General features: G+C 46.7%; 1 protein-coding gene across 5 annotated transcripts in view; it reads left to right on the top strand.

Moving 5' to 3' along the window:
* The window catches only part of LOC144822129 (uncharacterized), a 113,456-nt gene extending 87,878 nt beyond the window's left edge, over window positions 1-25,578 (top strand). For all 5 annotated transcript variants that reach the window (XM_078679269.1, XM_078679272.1, XM_078679273.1 and 2 more), the window contains one exon: window positions 24,981-25,578. In XM_078679269.1, the coding sequence (XP_078535395.1) occupies window positions 24,981-25,126 (146 nt within the window). In that variant the 3' untranslated portion in view covers window positions 25,127-25,578. The remainder of the gene's footprint in view (window positions 1-24,980) is intronic.
* The last annotated feature ends 427 nt before the right edge of the window (window positions 25,579-26,005 follow it).

Raw genomic sequence — 26,005 nt, 5'->3', positions numbered from 1 at the left:
TCCAGGCTTTCTCGAGGGCTCGACAGTTCTTCTTGGAGCACTTGAGTTCGTCGGTGAACCATGGTGTTTTTCTGCTGCAGGATCTGCTGGGCGGGGTCCTCAGAGGGGCGAGTTCGTCCGCGCAGTTGCTGATCCACTTCGTGAAGTTTTCGGCGGCCTGGCTGGGGTTCGCTGAGTTGGCGGGAGGGTGCTGGCTCAGGGAGGCGGTGAGCTGGTCGGCTGTGATCTTGTTCCAGCTTCTGCGAGCAACCTGTTGCTGGAGGTGGTGGATCGTCGTTCTTCTGAAGGTGAAGTGGACGCAGCTGTGGTCCGTCCAGTGGAGTCCTGTTGCGTGGCTGAAGGTGACGTCTTTGCTGGATGAGAAGACGGCGTCGAGTGTGTGTCCGGCGAGGTGGGTGGGGGTGGTCACCAGTTGCTTGAGTCCGAGGTTGTCGAGGTTGTCGAGCAGGGTGATGGTGTTGTGGTCGTTGTTGTTCTCCAGGTGGAAGTTGAGGTCCCCCAGGAGGATGTAGTCAGCGGAGGGGAGAGCGTGCGGGCTGACGAAGTCGGCGATGTCCTCGCTGAATCGTGTGCGCGGTCCCGGGGGTCGGTAGATCAGGGTGCCTCTGAGGGTGGTCTTCGGGTCGGTGTGGATCTGGAAGTGCAGGTGTTCAGCGGTGGTGAGGGTGTCATCGGTGTTGGTACTGATGCGGATGGTGTCTCTGTGGATGATGGCGATGCCTCCTCCGGTCTGGTTGTCGCGGTCTCTCCGGGTGATCTTGTATCCCTCTGGGATGGCGATGGCGATGTCCGGGGCTGAGGAGGCGTTCATCCAGGTCTCGGTGATGAAGGCAACGTCGGGGGCGGTGGTGTCGAGCAGGTTCCAGAGTTCTACGGCGTGTCTGTGGACGGAGCGGGTGTTGAGCAGGATACACTTGAGGTGGGTGCTGCTGGAGTTCGGCTTGGCGGGTGCAGGGAAGGTCCGGATGCAGGTGAACTTGCAGGCGAGGCAGCTGAAGGGTCCATGGGTGTGCCTCGGGGCGGCTCGGTGACATCCTGGGATGTGGTCGGTGTTGAGTGCGATGAGGTCGGCGGCGCTGTAGGTTCGTCGGGTCGGCTTCCGTCGGTGGGGGCCAGGGGTCCTGGCGCTGGTCGCGGTCCGGTTGCGGACGGGCGCAGACGGGCTTACCTTTGGCGCGCCTTCGGCGCACAATCGGCGCGCCCGCTGCGCGTGACCGCTGCGCGTTCGCACGGTCGCCATATAAGGCGAAGTGCGCGGGTGGGCGGAGCAGCTGGGAGGCGGGAGCGGGGAGGGAACAGAAGGGAAAAGGGGCGGGGTCGGTGGTAGTGGCGGGAAGCGGGGGCGGCGAGGGAGGCGGGAAAGCGAGCGAGGAATGTAAAGCAGGCTAAAGCGGGGAAAAACGCATAAAAACAGGCACAAGTGATTGAGAAAACGGCTGAACACGGAGAGAAAAGCCTAAGAGAAAAGTACAGGCACAAGTGAATGACAAAATCGCTAAACACGGAGGAAAAAGCCTAAGAGGAAAATGCAGGCACAAGAGATTGACAAAACAGGCTGAACACGGGGGAGGGATTTGAAAAATAAAAACAAGCACAAGCGCGTGGCAAAGGAAGGCAAACTGACGGCAGCAGGGTCAGTCGGCAGCGAGGCAGCGAGGCAGCTAGGAGCAGTTAGGGGGGCACACGCAGCAGCTGGCGGCCGTGCGGCGCGGGGGTGTCCCACAAGTGGGTCACACTCACCTGTGTCGCACGGTCGCCATATAAGGCCAAGTGCGCGGGTGGGCGGAGCAGCTGGGAGGCGGGAGCGGGGAGGGAACAGAAGGGAAAAGGGGCGGGGTCGGTGGTAGTGGCGGGAAGCGGGGGCGGCGAGGGAGGCGGGAAAGCGAGCGAGGAATGTAAAGCAGGCTAAAGCGGGGAAAAACGCATAAAAACAGGCACAAGTGATTGAGAAAACGGCTGAACACGGAGAGAAAAGCCTAAGAGAAAAGTACAGGCACAAGTGAATGACAAAATCGCTAAACACGGAGGAAAAAGCCTAAGAGGAAAATGCAGGCACAAGAGATTGACAAAACAGGCTGAACACGGGGGAGGGATTTGAAAAATAAAAACAAGCACAAGCGCGTGGCAAAGGAAGGCAAACTGACGGCAGCAGGGTCAGTCGGCAGCGAGGCAGCGAGGCAGCTAGGAGCAGTTAGGGGGGCACACGCAGCAGCTGGCGGCCGTGCGGCGCGGGGGTGTCTGAACATTCAGAACCATGAAATTCGACGAATAATTTCCTAAATTATATACTTCATTTTCTAAATCTAAACCTGTTCTGTGGGGGAGACCTTGCTTGTCTGGGAAACATGTACTGTTAAGAAAAGACATATCTGTTGAGGATGACGTTAACGTGGACCATGCTCCACACGAACCATTGTGTGAGAATGGATAAGGAAAGAGTGGCAGAACTCCCTTCGGTGTCTGGAAGGGGGGGGAGTCGACCACACACCCAACAATTAGTGGCATTGCTGGTCTGGTGTGAATAATGTAACATACGGATGAATGTGTTATTACGCATAGCGAGGCGGTATGCATATTCGTGAGGAGGCAGATCACTAAACGTGTGCTCTACTGTAGCATTAGCAGACATATTTACATGAGGAACTGGAAAGCACAGGAAAAGTGCGTAGCTGGTGCAGGAAATCATTATGCTGAGAAATAATATGAAACTCAGAAAAACGATACATTTGATTGAGCTTTGACTGACTCTCTCACTATGGGGGTCTATTTTATACATGTCAGAAACAGTCTAACCGTTTCACCTAGGGGAGGACTTATACAATCAAACTGGCTGACTTATTAGACCTGAGCTTTAACTTATACTCCTGTTGCGGAGTTTTCTCTAACAAGGGAGGGGTTATAATAATGTCTTGTGCGGGACAGTCCTTTAAAACAATGTTCTGGCAATCCTTCAAATCCTGGGAAATGTTCTTGGAAATGTTTTTGAAGACTGGTTTCAATGGATTGAAAAGTTTTACATGAGAAAGGTGGACCCACCCCTTCCTGCCTTCCAACTTGACGGCAGTTCGGGTGGTCAAGAGGACCTGGCGTGGCTCTTTCCAACGTGGTTCCAGCGGACTTGATCTGTCGAAATTTCTGATCATCACAAGGGAGCCTGGAACGATCTCGTGCGGTGCCACCTCGGTATTGTCTGGAAATGCGGCGGCAACCTGTGAACGACATGAGTTGAGGGCAGACATCAAGGAAGCTAGGTAATCTGTCAGCATATTACATGAAACATCGGTAATACTTCGGGGTCTAGGAGTACCCCACATATTAGGGGGGCGGCCGAAAACGACCTCATACGGGGACAGACCTGATCTGGAATGTGCGACCATACGCATGTAAAACAGAGCGACTGGCAGAGCTACTAGCCAGTCCACACCCTTGTCTTTACATATTTTAGCAATTCGAATTTTCAGAGTCTGATTATGCCTTTCGACTAGTCCAGCTGCTTCTGGATGGCGTACACAATGGAACTTCCACTGGTACCCTAACAACAGGGAAACGTGTTTCATGAGTTCAGATGAGAATGGCTGGCCGTTATCAGAATATACGACTCTAGGGAGTCCATATCTAGGGAAGAATTCACGAACCAACTGCTTGGCAGTGGTCGCGGCTGTGTAATCTGGGACTGGATATGCTTCTGTCCATCTGGACAAAGCGCATACAACTACAAGGACATACTTGAAACCTCGACATCGCTCCATTTGAATATAATCCATCTGGAGGACCTCAAAAGGGTGGTCAGGGGGCTGGAAACCACCTTGTTCCACCGGGACACTTTTACCTGGATTAAACTGACAACATATCATACAGGTACGGACTTTCTGCTTGGCTGCAGCTCGTAAATGCTTGTTGAACCAAATGTTCTGGATACTGTCTAACATGGCTTTTTCTCCTAAATGTGCTGGACTATGTGCGGTATTGATAATGACTTGAACCATAGAATCGGGGAGAAACCATGTGGCTCTACCCTTCGTTAACCATCCTTGATCTGTCTGGACCCCTCCTTGTACAGACCATTTCTTGATTTCATCGGGAGTAGCATGTGACTGGATATCTATGACATCTTGAGTAGGGTCCTTAACTGTCATGCATGTAGTCAGATCTAGAATATGTGTCTGATTAACTGGAATGTCTGGAGTCTGTGCTGTAAGCTTGGCTGTGCGGTCTGCTAAATCATTACCTTGGGAAATAATGTCAGTAACTTTCGTATGTGCTTTGCACTTCATGATAGCAATAGATGTCGGTAAATGTATGGCATCTAACAGGGCTTGAATAAGGAGACCATGCTGAATCTTGGTTCCATGAGAAGTCATAAAACCTCTCTCCTGCCAGAGCACTCCGAAGTCGTGTACAACTCCGAATGCGTAACGTGAATCTGTGTAAACATTAACCTTCAGGTTCTTGGCATGTATACAGGCTTGTGTCAGAGCGACTAGCTCTGCTGCTTGAGCGGACAGAGTATCAATACGGTGTGTTTCAATAACTTCAGTGTCAGTAGTCACTGCATACGCGGCGACTAGTTCTCCTGTACTAGTTCTCATACATGAACCATCCACATAAAGTGTCAGGTCAGGATCTGGTAACGGAATATCTGTCAGATCTTGTCTTGGCTTTGTCGTAATATTAACTATTTCCACACAATCATGTGGGTCTGGATTTGAATTAACATACAGTGTATGTAAATTTTGCCATGTTCTGTGTCCCTACGCCTCATCCATCATATGTTATGTGTGCATGATCAATATGCATATGTTGTTCCCCATTTCTGATTAAAAACGCAATTACAGTTGTGTCCACCTCTAGTATGTTAGTTTCCAGTCCTCGTGAATACTACGAATATCAGGCCCATGTAAGTAATGTTGCCACGTTTCTCAGTGTGCACGTTATTCAATTATAAAGTCTCCGTTTCCAGGCCTCAAAAGGGCCCGGACCACAGATTCAGCTCCTGTCTCCTGAAAGCCTCGCTGAGGAGCGATACAGCCCCCACCTGTATCCTCGACCCTTCACTCACTTCCTGCCTTGCAGTGCCCGGTGCACCCCGGCTCTGCCTCTGAGTCTGCCAAAAGTATGTTATAGTTCCTGCTATCAGTTCAGTCCTCCTCCTCTGCATTCCTAAGCTACTGAACTGCATCAATAGTTTCCGTCATTGTCTAGCCTTCTCGTCTCCATGTTAGAGAAATACTGTATTTAATGGTCATTTAGTATTCTTCTTCACGCACTACATGTAGAATAATGCATGGTCCAGTCTTAGAATCAAGTTAGCTTTTCCCCTCATGACTTCTAGTTTATATCAACATGTTCCCTAAACATTAGATACCAGATAGGGTTTAGGTACATGTCGCTCCGACCCTCCAGACTCTAGTCTCTGCTCCTAGCACAGAGTTCGTAGCCCCCAGCTTCTCCTAGTAACACGTCATTGCTAGTTTTCGCGCACCATTAGGTTAGAGGTCCCGGCTCCTTAGGTAGCCCCCTCCAATGTTTCCGCCCATTCATGACATATTCTGTTACGTTTTGCATCACATGTCTAAGTAAACTCCCAGTTACACCTCTTATTTCTGTTATCTCTCGCGACTGCTACGCGTCACGCCTTCTACTCCACCCACTGTTACGCCCACTGCAATGTACTGCTATGTGTTTGCGCTATGTATATAAGTCAATGTTTTGTTATTAAATGTCAGCGCGCTCATCCCAGACCCAGTCCCAGCAGCTGCTGGGATCCTTTTGTTCTGCTGGGTCACCCTATGCAGGTTGTCCTGATCCTGTCCTTATGCTGTAATAAACCTGCAGAAACTCCTACTACCTCGAATCTTGACTCTTATTTATTGAGCTATCTGTTATGCTATAAGTCTAGTCAAAAATAGGGTATTATTTATTTATTTACCACATAATGGCGCCCGAATAGGGACTTGCCCTTTCCCCACGCGTCGGTGAAGCCACGCCGACCCCCTGACCCTCTGCAGTCGTGACGGAACCATACTGGCCAAGTGCAGATATTTCTGCTTCAAGTATCCCTCAGGCCCACGGAGGAGACGGAGGAGGCGGTCCAGCATCCGAACGAGACGGTGGAGGAACGCGGCGAGTCCCGACCAGAGCCCAAGCCGAGAGTCCAAGGTCCGAGGTATCCGGAGGTCCACCCGTAATTGAAGTCCGAAGTCCGAAGTTCGTCGTCGTAGTCCAGTCCCGTCCGAGGCCTTCCGTTCCGTGCTGCCCGGTGAGTACCATTGCTGGGGTAGTGTCTAGACAGGGTCAGTCTAAATTGACTCCTGGTCCGTGGGTTGGTGGTACCCAAGCCCACAAACGAAGTGTTCACCTAGGTGGATACGGGTCTTGATGCGTTCCTTTATGGGACCGGTATGTTCCGTACTGTTATAGCAGTGCATCCAGTAATTCTAGTCTGTTCCGTTCTCGAGAATTCTGTTCTGTTTCTGTTTTCAGTTTTTTCAGGTAGTATTCTGTTCGAACTGTTATTTATAATGTTGTTTAATGTATTTCCAATGTCGTGGTATGCCTGAATTGTTTTTCCCAAATTGTTATTGTTTTTCGTGTATTGTATTGTGTTCCGATTCAAGTTTAGAATGCCGCTCTTTTCCAAGTTACGTCAGTTAAAAACTAGAAAGGGTCTGCTGGAAGCAGCAGTTCCCGTTCCGCCTAGGGACAGTCCAGGTCACTTTATGTATCAGAAACATGGCATAAGCGCCATATTGTATCTAGATTTATGGGTAGAGTATACCAAACAGTTAGAAGAAAAGTATAGATGGCCCGTATCGGGTACATGGGATGCCGAATGTATCATGCGAGTAGAAGAAGCATTATGGAAAAAGAAAGCCAGACAGTCACAGAAAGATGCCATCGAGTTATGGCGTAAGGAAGCGCATAGAAGAACGGAAAAGGAAGTCAGAAAGTCAGAGTTAAGTAGAGAATCCCAAGAACGAGCCCAAGAAAGAGAATTAATCGAGATAGGTGAACAAGTCAAAGCCGAACAGTCAGACAGACAGAGGCATGCCCTTATTAAGGGTATGTATCCTCTCCTTGCCGAAGGCTTGCCAAAAGCGACCCCAGAGGCACCCAGTAATTTCCCGCCACCATTAGTTCCGACCAAGCTACGTCACAAACCGACCGCAGCTGATATTTTTATTTCGTCCTATTTGGACGACACAGTTCCAGAATATGCAAATCCAGTTCGCGCTCCACCTGTCCCTGTAAATCAGGCACTTCCCGTTCCTCCAGACACCGGAGTACCTGTTACGGTACCCCCGGGTCAGCCTGCCATACAAGTTCAGCCCACGTTACAATTACCGACCCTGCAAGCACGAAGAATGTCAGTCGACGATTCTAGTATAGGGGCCGCAGGAGGAGGTCCTCCTCAAACCCCGCCGCCACACAAGCGTTTATCAGCACTCGAATTACATGCTCAAGCATCACAGCGTACTCCTAAAAGTAATAAGTCTGTTACAGAAATCAGACAAGCCCTTGCCGAATGTGTTTATGACACAGTCCCAGGCGAGTATAATATGGTTTTATATTCCGTACGCGTAAGAAGGGTGACCGAGTATCTAGTCACCTTACCGAATATGAAAGAAGATCTAGACAGAATATATCGTTTCATCCGTACAGGGGATGATCCAGAAAGTATTGGCGAGATTATGTCTCAAAGGAAAGCCGAGATTCAGCTCATGATATTAAAGTTCCTGATCAATTGTCTAATAAGAGAACAAGATTACCCGTCTAAAGATCCCGCCGAAATGAGAATCCTAACAAGGTGGAGTGATAATATAGCCGAGGGTAAGCACAAGACCATTAGTGCCATGGAAAGTATGTACAAGAAAATTCGTAAAGAAGTAATAAGGTTACACGAACAGCGTAAAGCAGCACAAGTAAGCGAGAAAGAAAGTATCTCTGATCCTGAAGAGGAAGACGAGAATCCCGCCAGAATAGCGTATGTAGGAAAATCCAGATTTCCAGATCGCCATTTACGTCCAGAACCTAAGTCTATTTTTCATCATCCAACACGAGAGCCTAGCTCTCTAGAACAAGTATTTCAAGCTACCGATCACATTCTGAAATCACGAGTCGGTTATAGCGAATTAAGTACCATGCACGAACAAGAACTAGCCCGATCAGCAGTCCGATGGATTACTGATTCTACCACTTTTCCAGACGAAATAGTGGCACAAATGTTTCTGAAACTGCCCCCAGCCGAGCAACGACTGGTGGGTATGTATATGATCCAGCACCTCATTACTCTGTATGAGGGTCAACATTCTGATCCAGGCCCGTTACATGATATCCTGAACGAGTTACTCCAGTACAGATGGAGAGGTCTAGGTACCGATTTAATTAGTGTCATTCTAGAACAGCGCCACAAGTATAGAACGTTCCTGAACCCGCATTTTGTTCATGTCTCACCCCCAGAAAGTAAACCATTCTACATAGATAGACAGAATCCGCTACGAGAAGTCCACCCAGTCCAAGGGGCGGGTGGCGTAATGCAACGAGTGTTTGTATACACTCCGATATCAAAGATGGAACTTCTTGAAATGAAGAAATTAATCCCCTGTCATGACAAAGATCCAGCGGGGTTCCATAGAGAATTAAAAGACATGCTCCGTATGGGAGAATACACCTACCCAGATATCATTAAAATGTTAAAGGTTCTGCTACCCGCAGGGGTGTATGAAAAGTTAAAGGAAAAAGAATGGGAGGTGGGAGAGAAAAAGATCGATTGGACAGCTCTAGAAGCTGAAGACAAGGCACGAGTACCAGGTACCGGTCTTGGAGATAAATGTAAAGAATTACCAGAATTATTGATTCACGTTTTACCCAGATTATTGACAACTAGGAAAGAAGACTGGGATGCAATCTCAGCCAGTAAACAGAAACAAGATGAGGATATTAGTGATTTTTATTCTAGATTTGAGAAATGTTTCAGTATTAACAGTGGTCTCAAGACAAGTAGTGAGTCATACCCTCATCTTTTCGTTACCAAATTAGTCGAGAATTCAAGTCCACAAATTAAAAATCGAGTTTTGAAAGTCGAAAGCACCTGGCAAGCAAATACTCCGTCCCAGATGCTCCAGATGCTCCAATATCACCAGAATAGAATCAGAGAAGAGCAAGAACACGAAAGAAAACGTATGAAAGACACGAAAATGAAAGTGCTAGTTGCACAATCTATTCCTCAAGACAGTCAGAAGAGGGGTCCGAATCAAGCCAGTCATCCTGCGGCTCCCGTTAAAGGGACCTGCAATTATTGTAAACAGCCAGGTCATTTTATAAACGAGTGTGCAGTTCTGAAACACAACATAGCTACTGGTAAGACTAAAGAAAGACCACGTCCGCCAAGACAAGAACAAGTTTCACAGACTCCTCAGTTACAGAATGCACCACAGACAGTTACAGTACCGCAGCCTATTGCTGCAACACAGCACGTTACATCGCAGATGTACCAGTATGCACAGTCCGAGTATCCAGAGTACCAGTCATATTCATGAAACAGCCTAGAGAGGGAGGTAGGCTTGCCTCTCATCGAGATACCTGTAGACCAAGAAGGTCCCTATGTTCATAGTCAAGTATTAGGGAAAGACAGAAAGTTTTTGATCGATACAGGGGCAAGTAGGACCACAATTAGTCACGCCGAAGTTCCAGGGGCTCCGCTCTCAGGCTCAAGAAATGTTTCCCTTGGATTTTCAGGAAAACCCATAGTTAATGAGATATCAAAGCCAGTTACTCTAGAAGTAGGTCCCTTGTCCCGTACTACTGATCTGTTACTTACTAAGTCATGTCCAGAAAATCTATTAGGCATTAAGACGTTGAAAGAATTAGGTGCAGTTATTTGCTGTTCCCCAGAGGGAATACGTCTGTTCCTACGTGACTTCAAGGGTCACTATGTATTACGAGATTTTGATTCAAGATTGTCTAATGTTCCGCAGCATTTATGGGCGCAAGGTCCAACTGATGTAGGTTACATGCAAATCACACCCTATCGTGTGACTCTCAAACCAGGTGTAGTGTTACCCCGAATCAGACAGTACAGATTGCCACCTGAGGCTGTAGCAGCCTTATCCAAAATTATTGACGAGCTCATGGCTCAAGGAGTAGTTGTAGAAACTGACTCCAATGTATGTAATTCTCCGATCATTCCAGTCATGAAACGTACTGATCCAAATGCACCCCCAGTATATCGATTAGTGATTGATTTACGAGAGCTTAATAAATGTATTATTCCTCAGTACCCAGTTGTCCCAGATATTTCTTCCCTGTTAACAGCCATTGATTCCGAAGCCATGTTTTTCACTGTTATTGACCTCAAGAATGCATTTTTTAGTGTTCCAATTCATCCAGACAGCCAGTTTCTTTTCGGATTTTGTTTAAATGGAAGGAGCTATATGTTTACACGCGCTCCTCAAGGTTTCACAGAAAGCCCTAGTATTTACAGTCAAGCACTCAAGAGACAACTAGACAACATTCACATGCCAACTGACACTGCCCTGCTCCAGTATGTCGATGATCTACTGATCACAGCCCGTTCTGAATGTGACTGCGAGCGTGCATCACTTACAGTTCTGTATTTTCTAGCCGAGATGGGGCACAAGGTGTCACCTTCGAAGCTTCAATTCTGTGTCCAGCAAGTGGTATACTTAGGACACTTGCTGTCCAAGAGGGGTAGGCAGTTGACACCCGACCGTATCCAGTTAATAGCGAGTCTTCCCCAGCCCAGAACCCAGAAGGAGGTACGTGCTTTTATCGGCCTTACTTCTTATTGTAGACAATGGATTCCCCAGTATGCATTCCTAGCCAAGCCACTGATACAGTTAACGACACAGGAGGCAGCCGTATCGACTGTCCTCCCTTGGACATCTGACCATACACTTAGTTTCAACGAGTTAAAGAAAGCCCTATGCCAAGCTCCAGTTCTAGCTACACCGAACTACAGTAAGCCTTTTACACTTTACGTTACAGAACGCGAAGGTACAGCATTATCTGTTCTTACACAAGATCAAGCAGGTCAATACAAGCCCTGTGCTTATTTTTCGAGCACATTAGATCCAGTCGCCCAGGCGTTGCCTGCGTGCCTCAAGTCAGTTGCAGCCACAGCACTAGCTATCAGACAAAGTGATTCCATAGTTTTAGGACATTCCCTGACAGTACAGGTCCCACATTCAGTAGAAGTTCTTTTAAACCGAACACAAACTCAGCACTTGACAATTGCACGTTTAACAGGTTATGAATTGACACTGTTCCAGCCACACATAGAAATTAGACGCTGCAACGTTCTGAATCCTGCTACACTGTTACCATCAGTTAATTCAAATCCAGACCCACATGATTGTGTGGAAATAGTTAATATTACGACAAAGCCAAGACAAGATCTGACAGATATTCCGTTACCAGATCCTGACCTGACACTTTATGTGGATGGTTCATGTATGAGAACTAGTACAGGAGAACTAGTCGCCGCGTATGCAGTGACTACTGACACTGAAGTTATTGAAACACACCGTATTGATACTCTGTCCGCTCAAGCAGCAGAGCTAGTCGCTCTGACACAAGCCTGTATACATGCCAAGAACCTGAAGGTTAATGTTTACACAGATTCACGTTACGCATTCGGAGTTGTACACGACTTCGGAGTGCTCTGGCAGGAGAGAGGTTTTATGACTTCTCATGGAACCAAGATTCAGCATGGTCTCCTTATTCAAGCCCTGTTAGATGCCATACATTTACCGACATCTATTGCTATCATGAAGTGCAAAGCACATACGAAAGTTACTGACATTATTTCCCAAGGTAATGATTTAGCAGACCGCACAGCCAAGCTTACAGCACAGACTCCAGACATTCCAGTTAATCAGACACATATTCTAGATCTGACTACATGCATGACAGTTAAGGACCCTACTCAAGATGTCATAGATATCCAGTCACATGCTACTCCCGATGAAATCAAGAAATGGTCTGTACAAGGAGGGGTCCAGACAGATCAAGGATGGTTAACGAAGGGTAGAGCCACATGGTTTCTCCCCGATTCTATGGTTCAAGTCATTATCAATACCGCACATAGTCCAGCACATTTAGGAGAAAAAGCCATGTTAGACAGTATCCAGAACATTTGGTTCAACAAGCATTTACGAGCTGCAGCCAAGCAGAAAGTCCGTACCTGTATGATATGTTGTCAGTTTAATCCAGGTAAAAGTGTCCCGGTGGAACAAGGTGGTTTCCAGCCCCCTGACCACCCTTTTGAGGTCCTCCAGATGGATTATATTCAAATGGAGCGATGTCGAGGTTTCAAGTATGTCCTTGTAGTTGTATGCGCTTTGTCCAGATGGACAGAAGCATATCCAGTCCCAGATTACACAGCCGCGACCACTGCCAAGCAGTTGGTTCGTGAATTCTTCCCTAGATATGGACTCCCTAGAGTCGTATATTCTGATAACGGCCAGCCATTCTCATCTGAACTCATGAAACACGTTTCCCTGTTGTTAGGGTACCAGTGGAAGTTCCATTGTGTACGCCATCCAGAAGCAGCTGGACTAGTCGAAAGGCATAATCAGACTCTGAAAATTCGAATTGCTAAAATATGTAAAGACAAGGGTGTGGACTGGCTAGTAGCTCTGCCAGTCGCTCTGTTTTACATGCGTATGGTCGCACATTCCAGATCAGGTCTGTCCCCGTATGAGGTCGTTTTCGGCCGCCCCCCTAATATGTGGGGTACTCCTAGACCCCGAAGTATTACCGATGTTTCATGTAATATGCTGACAGATTACCTAGCTTCCTTGATGTCTGCCCTCAACTCATGTCGTTCACAGGTTGCCGCCGCATTTCCAGACAATACCGAGGTGGCACCGCACGAGATCGTTCCAGGCTCCCTTGTGATGATCAGAAATTTCGACAGATCAAGTCCGCTGGAACCACGTTGGAAAGAGCCACGCCAGGTCCTCTTGACCACCCGAACTGCCGTCAAGTTGGAAGGCAGGAAGGGGTGGGTCCACCTTTCTCATGTAAAACTTTTCAATCCATTGAAACCAGTCTTCAAAAACATTTCCAAGAACATTTCCCAGGATTTGAAGGATTGCCAGAACATTGTTTTAAAGGACTGTCCCGCACAAGACATTATTATAACCCCTCCCTTGTTAGAGAAAACTCCGCAACAGGAGTATAAGTTAAAGCTCAGGTCTAATAAGTCAGCCAGTTTGATTGTATAAGTCCTCCCCTAGGTGAAACGGTTAGACTGTTTCTGACATGTATAAAATAGACCCCCATAGTGAGAGAGTCAGTCAAAGCTCAATCAAATGTATCGTTTTTCTGAGTTTCATATTATTTCTCAGCATAATGATTTCCTGCACCAGCTACGCACTTTTCCTGTGCTTTCCAGTTCCTCATGTAAATATGTCTGCTAATGCTACAGTAGAGCACACGTTTAGTGATCTGCCTCCTCACGAATATGCATACCGCCTCGCTATGCGTAATAACACATTCATCCGTATGTTACATTATTCACACCAGACCAGCAATGCCACTAATTGTTGGGTGTGTGGTCGACTCCCCCCCTTCCAGACACCGAAGGGAGTTCTGCCACTCTTTCCTTATCCATTCTCACACAATGGTTCGTGTGGAGCATGGTCCACGTTAACGTCATCCTCAACAGATATGTCTTTTCTTAACAGTACATGTTTCCCAGACAAGCAAGGTCTCCCCCACAGAACAGGTTTAGATTTAGAAAATGAAGTATATAATTTAGGAAATTATTCGTCGAATTTCATGGTTCTGAATGTTCAGTCTGATACTACTCCAGACTCACCCGCTATTTCAGTACTACCAGTCAAAGGCGAATTATGTGTCCGTAGTTATGGTTCTGTACATATAGGTCATAGTGAATGTACTACTGTTATCAAGTATAGTGACAGTAGGAAATCTATTTTTAAAGCTTCACGTCATTCTTATTTTATTTGTGGTCAAACTGCATATGTCCGTCTGCCCCTCGATTGGGAGGGAACCTGTTACATTGCTTTCCTACTGCCACCTGTTTTTCTAGCCCCACCTGACTATCATAAGAATTCTTTCTTAGTACACACTAGACACAAGAGAAATCTCCCGATTGTCGATTATACTGAAACCGCCGCAGAGCAATTCATTGATATAGATAAAGGTGTTTTCCCTTATTTAGGTACAGTTGTAAATAGTAAGCTTATTCGTAGGTTAACAAGAACCCTTGAAGCAGTAGTAGATGAGACTGCCTCCGCTCTAGGTAACTTAACTGAAGAGCAATCCTTTATGAGAATTGTCGTTTTACAGAATCGTCTCGTCCTTGACGTCATACTGGCCGATAGGGGCGGGGCCTGTAGAGTTCTCGGATCCAGTTGTTGTATTTTCATTCCAAATAACGCGCCGTCTGTTTATTCAGCTATAACCAGACTCCATAAAATTGCCCATCTGTTACACCAAGATCCAGGCACCTGGACATGGTCCGGTTGGTTCTGGAATGTAATTTCCGCATGGGGATGGAAAGTCCTGTCCTTTCTAGGTATTGCAGTAGCGATCATATTTAGTTGCTGCCTCTGTATACAATGTGGCCCTGCGATTTGCAGCATGTGTGCTACCTCTTGTATTCCCCGTTCCAAGCCCTGTTCTAAATCCCGTTCCAAGACAATTCGAGACGAGCAAATGGTACTGTATGAAATGATAGACGGTATCATGAATATTGATGTTTCCTGATGGAAACGTAGTGACAAGGAGGGAATGTGGAAAAGTAAATTTTGCCATGTTCTGTGTCCCTACGCCTCATCCATCATATGTTATGTGTGCATGATCAATATGCATATGTTGTTCCCCATTTCTGATTAAAAACGCAATTACAGTTGTGTCCACCTCTAGTATGTTAGTTTCCAGTCCTCGTGAATACTACGAATATCAGGCCCATGTAAGTAATGTTGCCACGTTTCTCAGTGTGCACGTTATTCAATTATAAAGTCTCCGTTTCCAGGCCTCAAAAGGGCCCGGACCACAGATTCAGCTCCTGTCTCCTGAAAGCCTCGCTGAGGAGCGATACAGCCCCCACCTGTATCCTCGACCCTTCACTCACTTCCTGCCTTGCAGTGCCCGGTGCACCCCGGCTCTGCCTCTGAGTCTGCCAAAAGTATGTTATAGTTCCTGCTATCAGTTCAGTCCTCCTCCTCTGCATTCCTAAGCTACTGAACTGCATCAATAGTTTCCGTCATTGTCTAGCCTTCTCGTCTCCATGTTAGAGAAATACTGTATTTAATGGTCATTTAGTATTCTTCTTCACGCACTACATGTAGAATAATGCATGGTCCAGTCTTAGAATCAAGTTAGCTTTTCCCCTCATGACTTCTAGTTTATATCAACATGTTCCCTAAACATTAGATACCAGATAGGGTTTAGGTACATGTCGCTCCGACCCTCCAGACTCTAGTCTCTGCTCCTAGCACAGAGTTCGTAGCCCCCAGCTTCTCCTAGTAACACGTCATTGCTAGTTTTCGCGCACCATTAGGTTAGAGGTCCCGGCTCCTTAGGTAGCCCCCTCCAATGTTTCCGCCCATTCATGACATATTCTGTTACGTTTTGCATCACATGTCTAAGTAAACTCCCAGTTACACCTCTTATTTCTGTTATCTCTCGCGACTGCTACGCGTCACGCCTTCTACTCCACCCACTGTTACGCCCACTGCAATGTACTGCTATGTGTTTGCGCTATGTATATAAGTCAATGTTTTGTTATTAAATGTCAGCGCGCTCATCCCAGACCCAGTCCCAGCAGCTGCTGGGATCCTTTTGTTCTGCTGGGTCACCCTATGCAGGTTGTCCTGATCCTGTCCTTATGCTGTAATAAACCTGCAGAAACTCCTACTACCTCGAATCTTGACTCTTATTTATTGAGCTATCTGTTATGCTATAAGTCTAGTCAAAAATAGGGTATTATTTATTTATTTAGTAAGGCCGATAAAAGCACGTACCTCCTTCTGGGTTCTGGGCTGGGGAAGACTCGCTATTAACTGGATACGGTCGGGTGTCAACTGCCTACCCCTCTTGGACAGCAAGTGTCCTAAGTATACCACTTGCTGGACACAGAATTGAAGCTTCGAAGGTGACACCTTGTGCCCCATCTCGGCTAGAAAATACAGAACTGTAAGTGATGCACGCTCGCAGTCACGTTCAGAACGGGCTGTGATCAGTAGATCATCGACATACTGGAGCAGGGCAGTGTCAGTTGGCATGTGAATGTTGTCTAGTTGTCTCTTGAGTGCTTGACTGTAAATACTAGGGCTTTCTGTGAAACCTTGAGGAGCGCGTGTAAACATATAGCTCCTTCCATTTAAACAAAATCCGAAAAGAAACTGGCTGTCTGGATGAATTGGAACACTAAAAAATGCATTCTTGAGGTCAATAACAGTGAAAAACATGGCTTCGGAATCAATGGCTGTTAACAGGGAAGAAATATCTGGGACAACTGGGTACTGAGGAATAATACATTTATTAAGCTCTCGTAAATCAATCACTAATCGATATACTGGGGGTGCATTTGGATCAGTACGTTTCATGACTGGAATGATCGGAGAATTACATACATTGGAGTCAGTTTCTACAACTACTCCTTGAGCCATGAGCTCGTCAATAATTTTGGATAAGGCTGCTACAGCCTCAGGTGGCAATCTGTACTGTCTGATTCGGGGTAACACTACACCTGGTTTGAGAGTCACACGATAGGGTGTGATTTGCATGTAACCTACATCAGTTGGACCTTGCGCCCATAAATGCTGCGGAACATTAGACAATCTTGAATCAAAATCTCGTAATACATAGTGACCCTTGAAGTCACGTAGGAACAGACGTATTCCCTCTGGGGAACAGCAAATAACTGCACCTAATTCTTTCAACGTCTTAATGCCTAATAGATTTTCTGGACATGACTTAGTAAGTAACAGATCAGTAGTACGGGACAAGGGACCTACTTCTAGAGTAACTGGCTTTGATATCTCATTAACTATGGGTTTTCCTGAAAATCCAAGGGAAACATTTCTTGAGCCTGAGAGCGGAGCCCCTGGAACTTCGGCGTGACTAATTGTGGTCCTACTTGCCCCTGTATCGATCAAAAACTTTCTGTCTTTCCCTAATACTTGACTATGAACATAGGGACCTTCTTGGTCTACAGGTATCTCGATGAGAGGCAAGCCTACCTCCCTCTCTAGGCTGTTTCATGAATATGACTGGTACTCTGGATACTCGGACTGTGCATACTGGTACATCTGCGATGTAACGTGCTGTGTTGCAGCAATAGGCTGCGGTACTGTAACTGTCTGTGGTGCATTCTGTAACTGAGGAGTCTGTGAAACTTGTTCTTGTCTTGGCGGACGTGGTCTTTCTTTAGTCTTACCAGTAGCTATGTTGTGTTTCAGAACTGCACACTCGTTTATAAAATGACCTGGCTGTTTACAATAATTGCAGGTCCCTTTAACGGGAGCCGCAGGATGACTGGCTTGATTCGGACCCCTCTTCTGACTGTCTTGAGGAATAGATTGTGCAACTAGCACTTTCATTTTCGTGTCTTTCATACGTTTTCTTTCGTGTTCTTGCTCTTCTCTGATTCTATTCTGGTGATATTGGAGCATCTGGAGCATCTGGGACGGAGTATTTGCTTGCCAGGTGCTTTCGACTTTCAAAACTCGATTTTTAATTTGTGGACTTGAATTCTCGACTAATTTGGTAACGAAAAGATGAGGGTATGACTCACTACTTGTCTTGAGACCACTGTTAATACTGAAACATTTCTCAAATCTAGAATAAAAATCACTAATATCCTCATCTTGTTTCTGTTTACTGGCTGAGATTGCATCCCAGTCTTCTTTCCTAGTTGTCAATAATCTGGGTAAAACTTGAATCAATAATTCTGGTAATTCTTTACATTTATCTCCAAGACCGGTACCTGGTACTCGTGCCTTGTCTTCAGCTTCTAGAGCTGTCCAATCGATCTTTTTCTCTCCCACCTCCCATTCTTTTTCCTTTAACTTTTCATACACCCCTGCGGGTAGCAGAACCTTTAACATTTTAATGATATCTGGGTAGGTGTATTCTCCCATACGGAGCATGTCTTTTAATTCTCTATGGAACCCCGCTGGATCTTTGTCATGACAGGGGATTAATTTCTTCATTTCAAGAAGTTCCATCTTTGATATCGGAGTGTATACAAACACTCGTTGCATTACGCCACCCGCCCCTTGGACTGGGTGGACTTCTCGTAGCGGATTCTGTCTATCTATGTAGAATGGTTTACTTTCTGGGGGTGAGACATGAACAAAATGCGGGTTCAGGAACGTTCTATACTTGTGGCGCTGTTCTAGAATGACACTAATTAAATCGGTACCTAGACCTCTCCATCTGTACTGGAGTAACTCGTTCAGGATATCATGTAACGGGCCTGGATCAGAATGTTGACCCTCATACAGAGTAATGAGGTGCTGGATCATATACATACCCACCAGTCGTTGCTCGGCTGGGGGCAGTTTCAGAAACATTTGTGCCACTATTTCGTCTGGAAAAGTGGTAGAATCAGTAATCCATCGTACTGCTGATCGGGCTAGTTCTTGTTCGTGCATGGTACTTAATTCGCTATAACCGACTCGTGATTTCAGAATGTGATCGGTAGCTTGAAATACTTGTTCTAGAGAGCTAGGCTCTCGTGTTGGATGATGAAAAATAGACTTAGGTTCTGGACGTAAATGGCGATCTGGAAATCTGGATTTTCCTACATACGCTATTCTGGCGGGATTCTCGTCTTCCTCTTCAGGATCAGAGATACTTTCTTTCTCGCTTACTTGTGCTGCTTTACGCTGTTCGTGTAACCTTATTATTTCTTTACGAATTTTCTTGTACATACTTTCCATGGCACTAATGGTCTTGTGCTTACCCTCGGCTATATTATCACTCCACCTTGTTAGGATTCTCATTTCGGCGGGATCTTTAGACGGGTAATCTTGTTCTCTTATTAGACAATTGATCAGGAACTTTAATATCATGAGCTGAATCTCGGCTTTCCTTTGAGACATAATCTCGCCAATACTTTCTGGATCATCCCCTGTACGGATGAAACGATATATTCTGTCTAGATCTTCTTTCATATTCGGTAAGGTGACTAGATACTCGGTCACCCTTCTTACGCGTACGGAATATAAAACCATATTATACTCGCCTGGGACTGTGTCATAAACACATTCGGCAAGGGCTTGTCTGATTTCTGTAACAGACTTATTACTTTTAGGAGTACGCTGTGATGCTTGAGCATGTAATTCGAGTGCTGATAAACGCTTGTGTGGCGGCGGGGTTTGAGGAGGACCTCCTCCTGCGGCCCCTATACTAGAATCGTCGACTGACATTCTTCGTGCTTGCAGGGTCGGTAATTGTAACGTGGGCTGAACTTGTATGGCAGGCTGACCCGGGGGTACCGTAACAGGTACTCCGGTGTCTGGAGGAACGGGAAGTGCCTGATTTACAGGGACAGGTGGAGCGCGAACTGGATTTGCATATTCTGGAACTGTGTCGTCCAAATAGGACGAAATAAAAATATCAGCTGCGGTCGGTTTGTGACGTAGCTTGGTCGGAACTAATGGTGGCGGGAAATTACTGGGTGCCTCTGGGGTCGCTTTTGGCAAGCCTTCGGCAAGGAGAGGATACATACCCTTAATAAGGGCATGCCTCTGTCTGTCTGACTGTTCGGCTTTGACTTGTTCACCTATCTCGATTAATTCTCTTTCTTGGGCTCGTTCTTGGGATTCTCTACTTAACTCTGACTTTCTGACTTCCTTTTCCGTTCTTCTATGCGCTTCCTTACGCCATAACTCGATGGCATCTTTCTGTGACTGTCTGGCTTTCTTTTTCCATAATGCTTCTTCTACTCGCATGATACATTCGGCATCCCATGTACCCGATACGGGCCATCTATACTTTTCTTCTAACTGTTTGGTATACTCTACCCATAAATCTAGATACAATATGGCGCTTATGCCATGTTTCTGATACATAAAGTGACCTGGACTGTCCCTAGGCGGAACGGGAACTGCTGCTTCCAGCAGACCCTTTCTAGTTTTTAACTGACGTAACTTGGAAAAGAGCGGCATTCTAAACTTGAATCGGAACACAATACAATACACGAAAAACAATAACAATTTGGGAAAAACAATTCAGGCATACCACGACATTGGAAATACATTAAACAACATTATAAATAACAGTTCGAACAGAATACTACCTGAAAAAACTGAAAACAGAAACAGAACAGAATTCTCGAGAACGGAACAGACTAGAATTACTGGATGCACTGCTATAACAGTACGGAACATACCGGTCCCATAAAGGAACGCATCAAGACCCGTATCCACCTAGGTGAACACTTCGTTTGTGGGCTTGGGTACCACCAACCCACGGACCAGGAGTCAATTTAGACTGACCCTGTCTAGACACTACCCCAGCAATGGTACTCACCGGGCAGCACGGAACGGAAGGCCTCGGACGGGACTGGACTACGACGACGAACTTCGGACTTCGGACTTCAATTACGGGTGGACCTCCGGATACCTCGGACCTTGGACTCTCGGCTTGGGCTCTGGTCGGGACTCGCCGCGTTCCTCCACCGTCTCGTTCGGATGCTGGACCGCCTCCTCCGTCTCCTCCGTGGGCCTGAGGGATACTTGAAGCAGAAATATCTGCACTTGGCCAGTATGGTTCCGTCACGACTGCAGAGGGTCAGGGGGTCGGCGTGGCTTCACCGACGCGTGGGGAAAGGGCAAGTCCCTATTCGGGCGCCATTATGTGGTAAATAAATAAATAATACCCTATTTTTGACTAGACTTATAGCATAACAGATAGCTCAATAAATAAGAGTCAAGATTCGAGGTAGTAGGAGTTTCTGCAGGTTTATTACAGCATAAGGACAGGATCAGGACAACCTGCATAGGGTGACCCAGCAGAACAAAAGGATCCCAGCAGCTGCTGGGACTGGGTCTGGGATGAGCGCGCTGACATTTAATAACAAAACATTGACTTATATACATAGCGCAAACACATAGCAGTACATTGCAGTGGGCGTAACAGTGGGTGGAGTAGAAGGCGTGACGCGTAGCAGTCGCGAGAGATAACAGAAATAAGAGGTGTAACTGGGAGTTTACTTAGACATGTGATGCAAAACGTAACAGAATATGTCATGAATGGGCGGAAACATTGGAGGGGGCTACCTAAGGAGCCGGGACCTCTAACCTAATGGTGCGCGAAAACTAGCAATGACGTGTTACTAGGAGAAGCTGGGGGCTACGAACTCTGTGCTAGGAGCAGAGACTAGAGTCTGGAGGGTCGGAGCGACATGTACCTAAACCCTATCTGGTATCTAATGTTTAGGGAACATGTTGATATAAACTAGAAGTCATGAGGGGAAAAGCTAACTTGATTCTAAGACTGGACCATGCATTATTCTACATGTAGTGCGTGAAGAAGAATACTAAATGACCATTAAATACAGTATTTCTCTAACATGGAGACGAGAAGGCTAGACAATGACGGAAACTATTGATGCAGTTCAGTAGCTTAGGAATGCAGAGGAGGAGGACTGAACTGATAGCAGGAACTATAACATACTTTTGGCAGACTCAGAGGCAGAGCCGGGGTGCACCGGGCACTGCAAGGCAGGAAGTGAGTGAAGGGTCGAGGATACAGGTGGGGGCTGTATCGCTCCTCAGCGAGGCTTTCAGGAGACAGGAGCTGAATCTGTGGTCCGGGCCCTTTTGAGGCCTGGAAACGGAGACTTTATAATTGAATAACGTGCACACTGAGAAACGTGGCAACATTACTTACATGGGCCTGATATTCGTAGTATTCACGAGGACTGGAAACTAACATACTAGAGGTGGACACAACTGTAATTGCGTTTTTAATCAGAAATGGGGAACAACATATGCATATTGATCATGCACACATAACATATGATGGATGAGGCGTAGGGACACAGAACATGGCAAAATTTACTTTTCCACAGCTCGTGAGGCTCATGGTTGTTCTTTGTTCGGGTAGTGTGTCAGTACTGTACGATCCCTAGACGTAGGTTCTTATCGCGACGCTGCCACCAATGTTAGAAGGGCCGATCTCAGAGGGCCAGGTTGTGCTCACCCGACCACCCCAGGACCCACCTCTCCCACAGATCTTGCCGAGTCTTATCGTGAGGTCCTCGCCGGGGAGGACTTCGGGTCTAGGATCGTACACACTGAGCTCACACCACACTTACGAACGGACACCACACTGATGGATTTCAGTAACAAGTTCTTTATAAGCAGCAAAAGGGAAGTAGCACTCTTATGTACAAATGATCGAGGGATCACAAAGTCTCTGAGGATTCGGGAAGAGGGAAGCGGGACAGTCTTTATTTAGCCTTTGGGCCAGTACGAGGCGTACCCTGCGCACAGCTCTCAATCCTCGAGCCGGGGGATACGGAAGGTGATGGTGTACTGGCTGCTTCACTCACGTCGAGTCGGCTCGGTCGTGATGGTGGTCTCGATGGTCCAGCTGGACCAGAGTACTCCTCGAGCCGCGACGAGGTCAGCAGGGCTCGATCCGGAGAAGTTCTTGAGGAGCCGCGACAGCGTGAGCAGGGCTCAGATGGTTGCAGGCTCAAGCTCGAGCCGCGACAGCGTCAGCAGGGCTCCGAGGTCTTAGAGAGGACGAGCCGCGACAGCGTCAGCAGGGCTCCGATGGTTACGAGTTCAAGCTCGAGCCGCGACAGCGTCAGCAGGGCTCAGGTGGTTCAGTTCCTTGTTGGGAAGAGGGAGCCGCGACAGCAGGGCTCAGCGAGGCGAGGTTGAGTTCTTCTCAGGGTCAGCCGCGATCAGATCAGCAGGCTTCAGGTCCAAGATACAACTCCCCGCTAGTTGTCGGGCGGGCCCAGATATAGTCCAGTGGCCCTTTGATGTCCGGACCCTCGCAGGCGGAGGTCTCAAGCCCTGGGGGCTGGTCGTTGGTGAGGTCCGGCGGTTGGCTCTTTGATCCTTTGAAAAGAGGGGTCCGGGAATTCTCAGACACCCAGCGGGTCTGGAGCCAGCACTCGGGGAGGCCAGAGGGGCGATCGAAACTGGCCCCCAGGGGGAGGCCAAAGGTGTGACAGATACCGGTCTCTCAGGGGAGGCCGGAGGTGCCATCGAAACTCCCTGGCTTATCTCACTCGGGGAGCCCTTAACCCCCCCAGCCGGGACTGGCGCGCCTTTGGAGTCTGGGTTTCGCTGGGGCCGGGGTCACGCTCGGCCCAGGGAGTCAGGGATCTCGGGAAGGGAAAATGGCTGCCGGGCCTTGTGGGGCATGCAAGGTTAGGCGCTCGGAGCCGGGAGCGGGACGGGGACATGCGGGCCTGGTCGTGGGTTACGGGGGTCTGGGCTTATCGGGAGTGAGACGACCAGGCTTCGGGGTGCAGGCTACACTCACGGGGATGCTGCGCAGGGGGCTCAGGGTGCAGGCCTACGCTCGCAGGGTGTGGAGGGACAGAGGCGAACCACGCCACGAGGCCGGGTCCAACACTCAGGGTCTGTTGTACCAGAGCTCTCCTGCATACATTAGGTAAAATCTTGGATGAGGACTGTTTGTAAGGGTGTGAACAGAAGGGTACCTTCTTCCACACACTCTTGGAGTACCTGATCCTAGGTGAATTCTGAGAGGGGGTGACACAGACTTCAGGGTGCTACTGATATCCGGATTACTCCGGAGACCCTATCAATATTGTTAAGGATATGGAGTGGAGCTGATGCATCTTCTTATCAGCACATATTAATTTACCTGGGGATTCTCCTAGCCAAGAGAGAAGGGGCACGTGATCCTCTGTGACTCCTATGCAGAGACTGGGAAACGAAAATAAACATAAGCTATGCGCATGAAAAGGTGATTTGTAAAAGAAGGGGGATGCCCAAAGTTGTTTTTAAAAAGTTGAAAAGGATGGATGAGTTATGTTTCTGGTCATTTAGCCGGTGACCTCAGTGGAGAGGGAGTGTTAGGGATTGGTTATTTGGACGGTGTATGCATGTTGTATTGTTTGGAAAAATGTATAAAATATTTTACAAACAAAAATAGATGTCTTGTTTTTAGATGGGTCTAAATATCTGCAGAATTTAGCATCTGTTCAGTTAAGCTGGTCTCTCACATTCAGATGTCTGTTTGGCTGTTAATCATTGACACCTTATGGGTACCTGTAAATGAAGCATACTGTAGATGATGAAATAATGTGTTCACCTGCTTATACTAAGCAATGTGGATGCTAAAGATATACATGGTAAAAGTTCCTCTTCAGGAACCAAGACAGCGGCTAAAAAATCGTCCATCTTAATGATATGCACACAGATCCTTACTAAATGGTACAAATAAGTCCAGGTCTTTTCTATGCTATATGTTGTTAGCACTCTATCGAAAAATGTGACTGTTTGCGAAACATAGGATTGTATTCAATTTATCTGGCACTCTGGAAAAAGCAATTGACAGAACATAAACCAATAGTATGCAGCATTTGATAGCCAATGCAAATGATGCTTTATGTACATGTACGAAGAAGATACTAGCAGGTATTTGTTTGTTACAACATGGAAAGGGAAGGCCCAAAGCAGACAGAAAGAGTAAGAATGTTCCAGAGCTAGGGGGAAGAAAGCGCAAGAATGCTCAAGGATTAGGATTCTAGACTGCGCTGTTAGCTGCAATTCTCAGTTGGAATCTGATGGAATTAGTGAACAAGGTTAGAAAGGGGGGTAGGCCGTAGACCGATGTATAAACTGCGCAAAGAATGCAAAACTGTATGCATATTATAGTCTTAAAAAATGTTTTTAAGAAATTTGTAATTTTTTCAATGTAAGATACTGGATAGATCTGATTAAAATATTTTACATTCTGGGTTTCCTTTTTTTCTGCAGCGGAGGAAGAGCTTCGTGCTTTACAGCAAGAATGTTCCAGTGGATGCTCGGTGGCGTCCCCTGCAGAGACCGAAACAGACCGGCTCGTGGATGCATGTTTGGAACGACTGGGAATGCTGCAGCGTCTTACTAAGAAAATGAAATGACTGATAGGTGTATAATGTATGACAGTTGTTCGATCCGGTTGACTAGATGTCCTATCACTTCATAATGGAGGCTGATGTATGTGGGTATCCTGTGACAGATTCTGGTGCACTGGCCACATTGGTTTTTATAGGTGATGGCATATAGGACAGAAAAGGATCTGGTTTTGTATTCATTAACCAGAAGGAGGAAGATGAGCACCAACATTCCATAGTTGCCTGGAAGTGGAGCCCCTTCCTGGTTCTATGTTTGTTAGTGAACACCAAAGGTTATGGGGCCATGATCTTTTAGTGGTTAGTACTCTGTGCTGTGTGTGAACACCAAAGGTGGTTTTATGGTATAAGAATAATTCTCAATGTTGAGGAAACGGGCATACAGTAGAAGTTGTGCAGAGTTTTACAAAAAAATTATTTTCTTCTATCTGCCATGATTAAAGTTGTTTTTTTCAACATGTTATTTTTTCTGTTGTCTTTACAAAGAGTTCAGGGATCCACCTGTCGGCGTTTAGAGGAGTGAAAGGTTGCAATGTGAACAGAAACAACACAAACAGATTTCTCATCAATGTCTATCACCATATACAAAGTCTAATTTGGGGATATTAAAGGAAGGACACAGGAAAAAAACACAAATTTTGCAAACACTTATTGAGTCCCTCTCTGTCCCAATGGGTATAAATGAGTCATTGACTTTCTAACCTATGTACAGCCTGACATTCAAAAAGGGCTTCTACTTCACCTATTCTCCCCTTACTGGTTAATACACCGCCTTACTGGCTGAAACTACATCTCAAAGCATCAATGACAACGGCCAGCCTGTATTTAAATCCCAACAACAAATCCTGGAGTGGCTAAGCTGCATGCAGTCTGCTTCTTCCCTCATAT

This window comes from Lissotriton helveticus, chromosome 3_1 (genome assembly GCF_964261635.1).
Source record: "Lissotriton helveticus chromosome 3_1, aLisHel1.1, whole genome shotgun sequence".
Lineage (NCBI taxonomy): Eukaryota > Metazoa > Chordata > Amphibia > Caudata > Salamandridae > Lissotriton > Lissotriton helveticus.
This window is presented reverse-complemented; position numbering and strand designations above follow the sequence as displayed.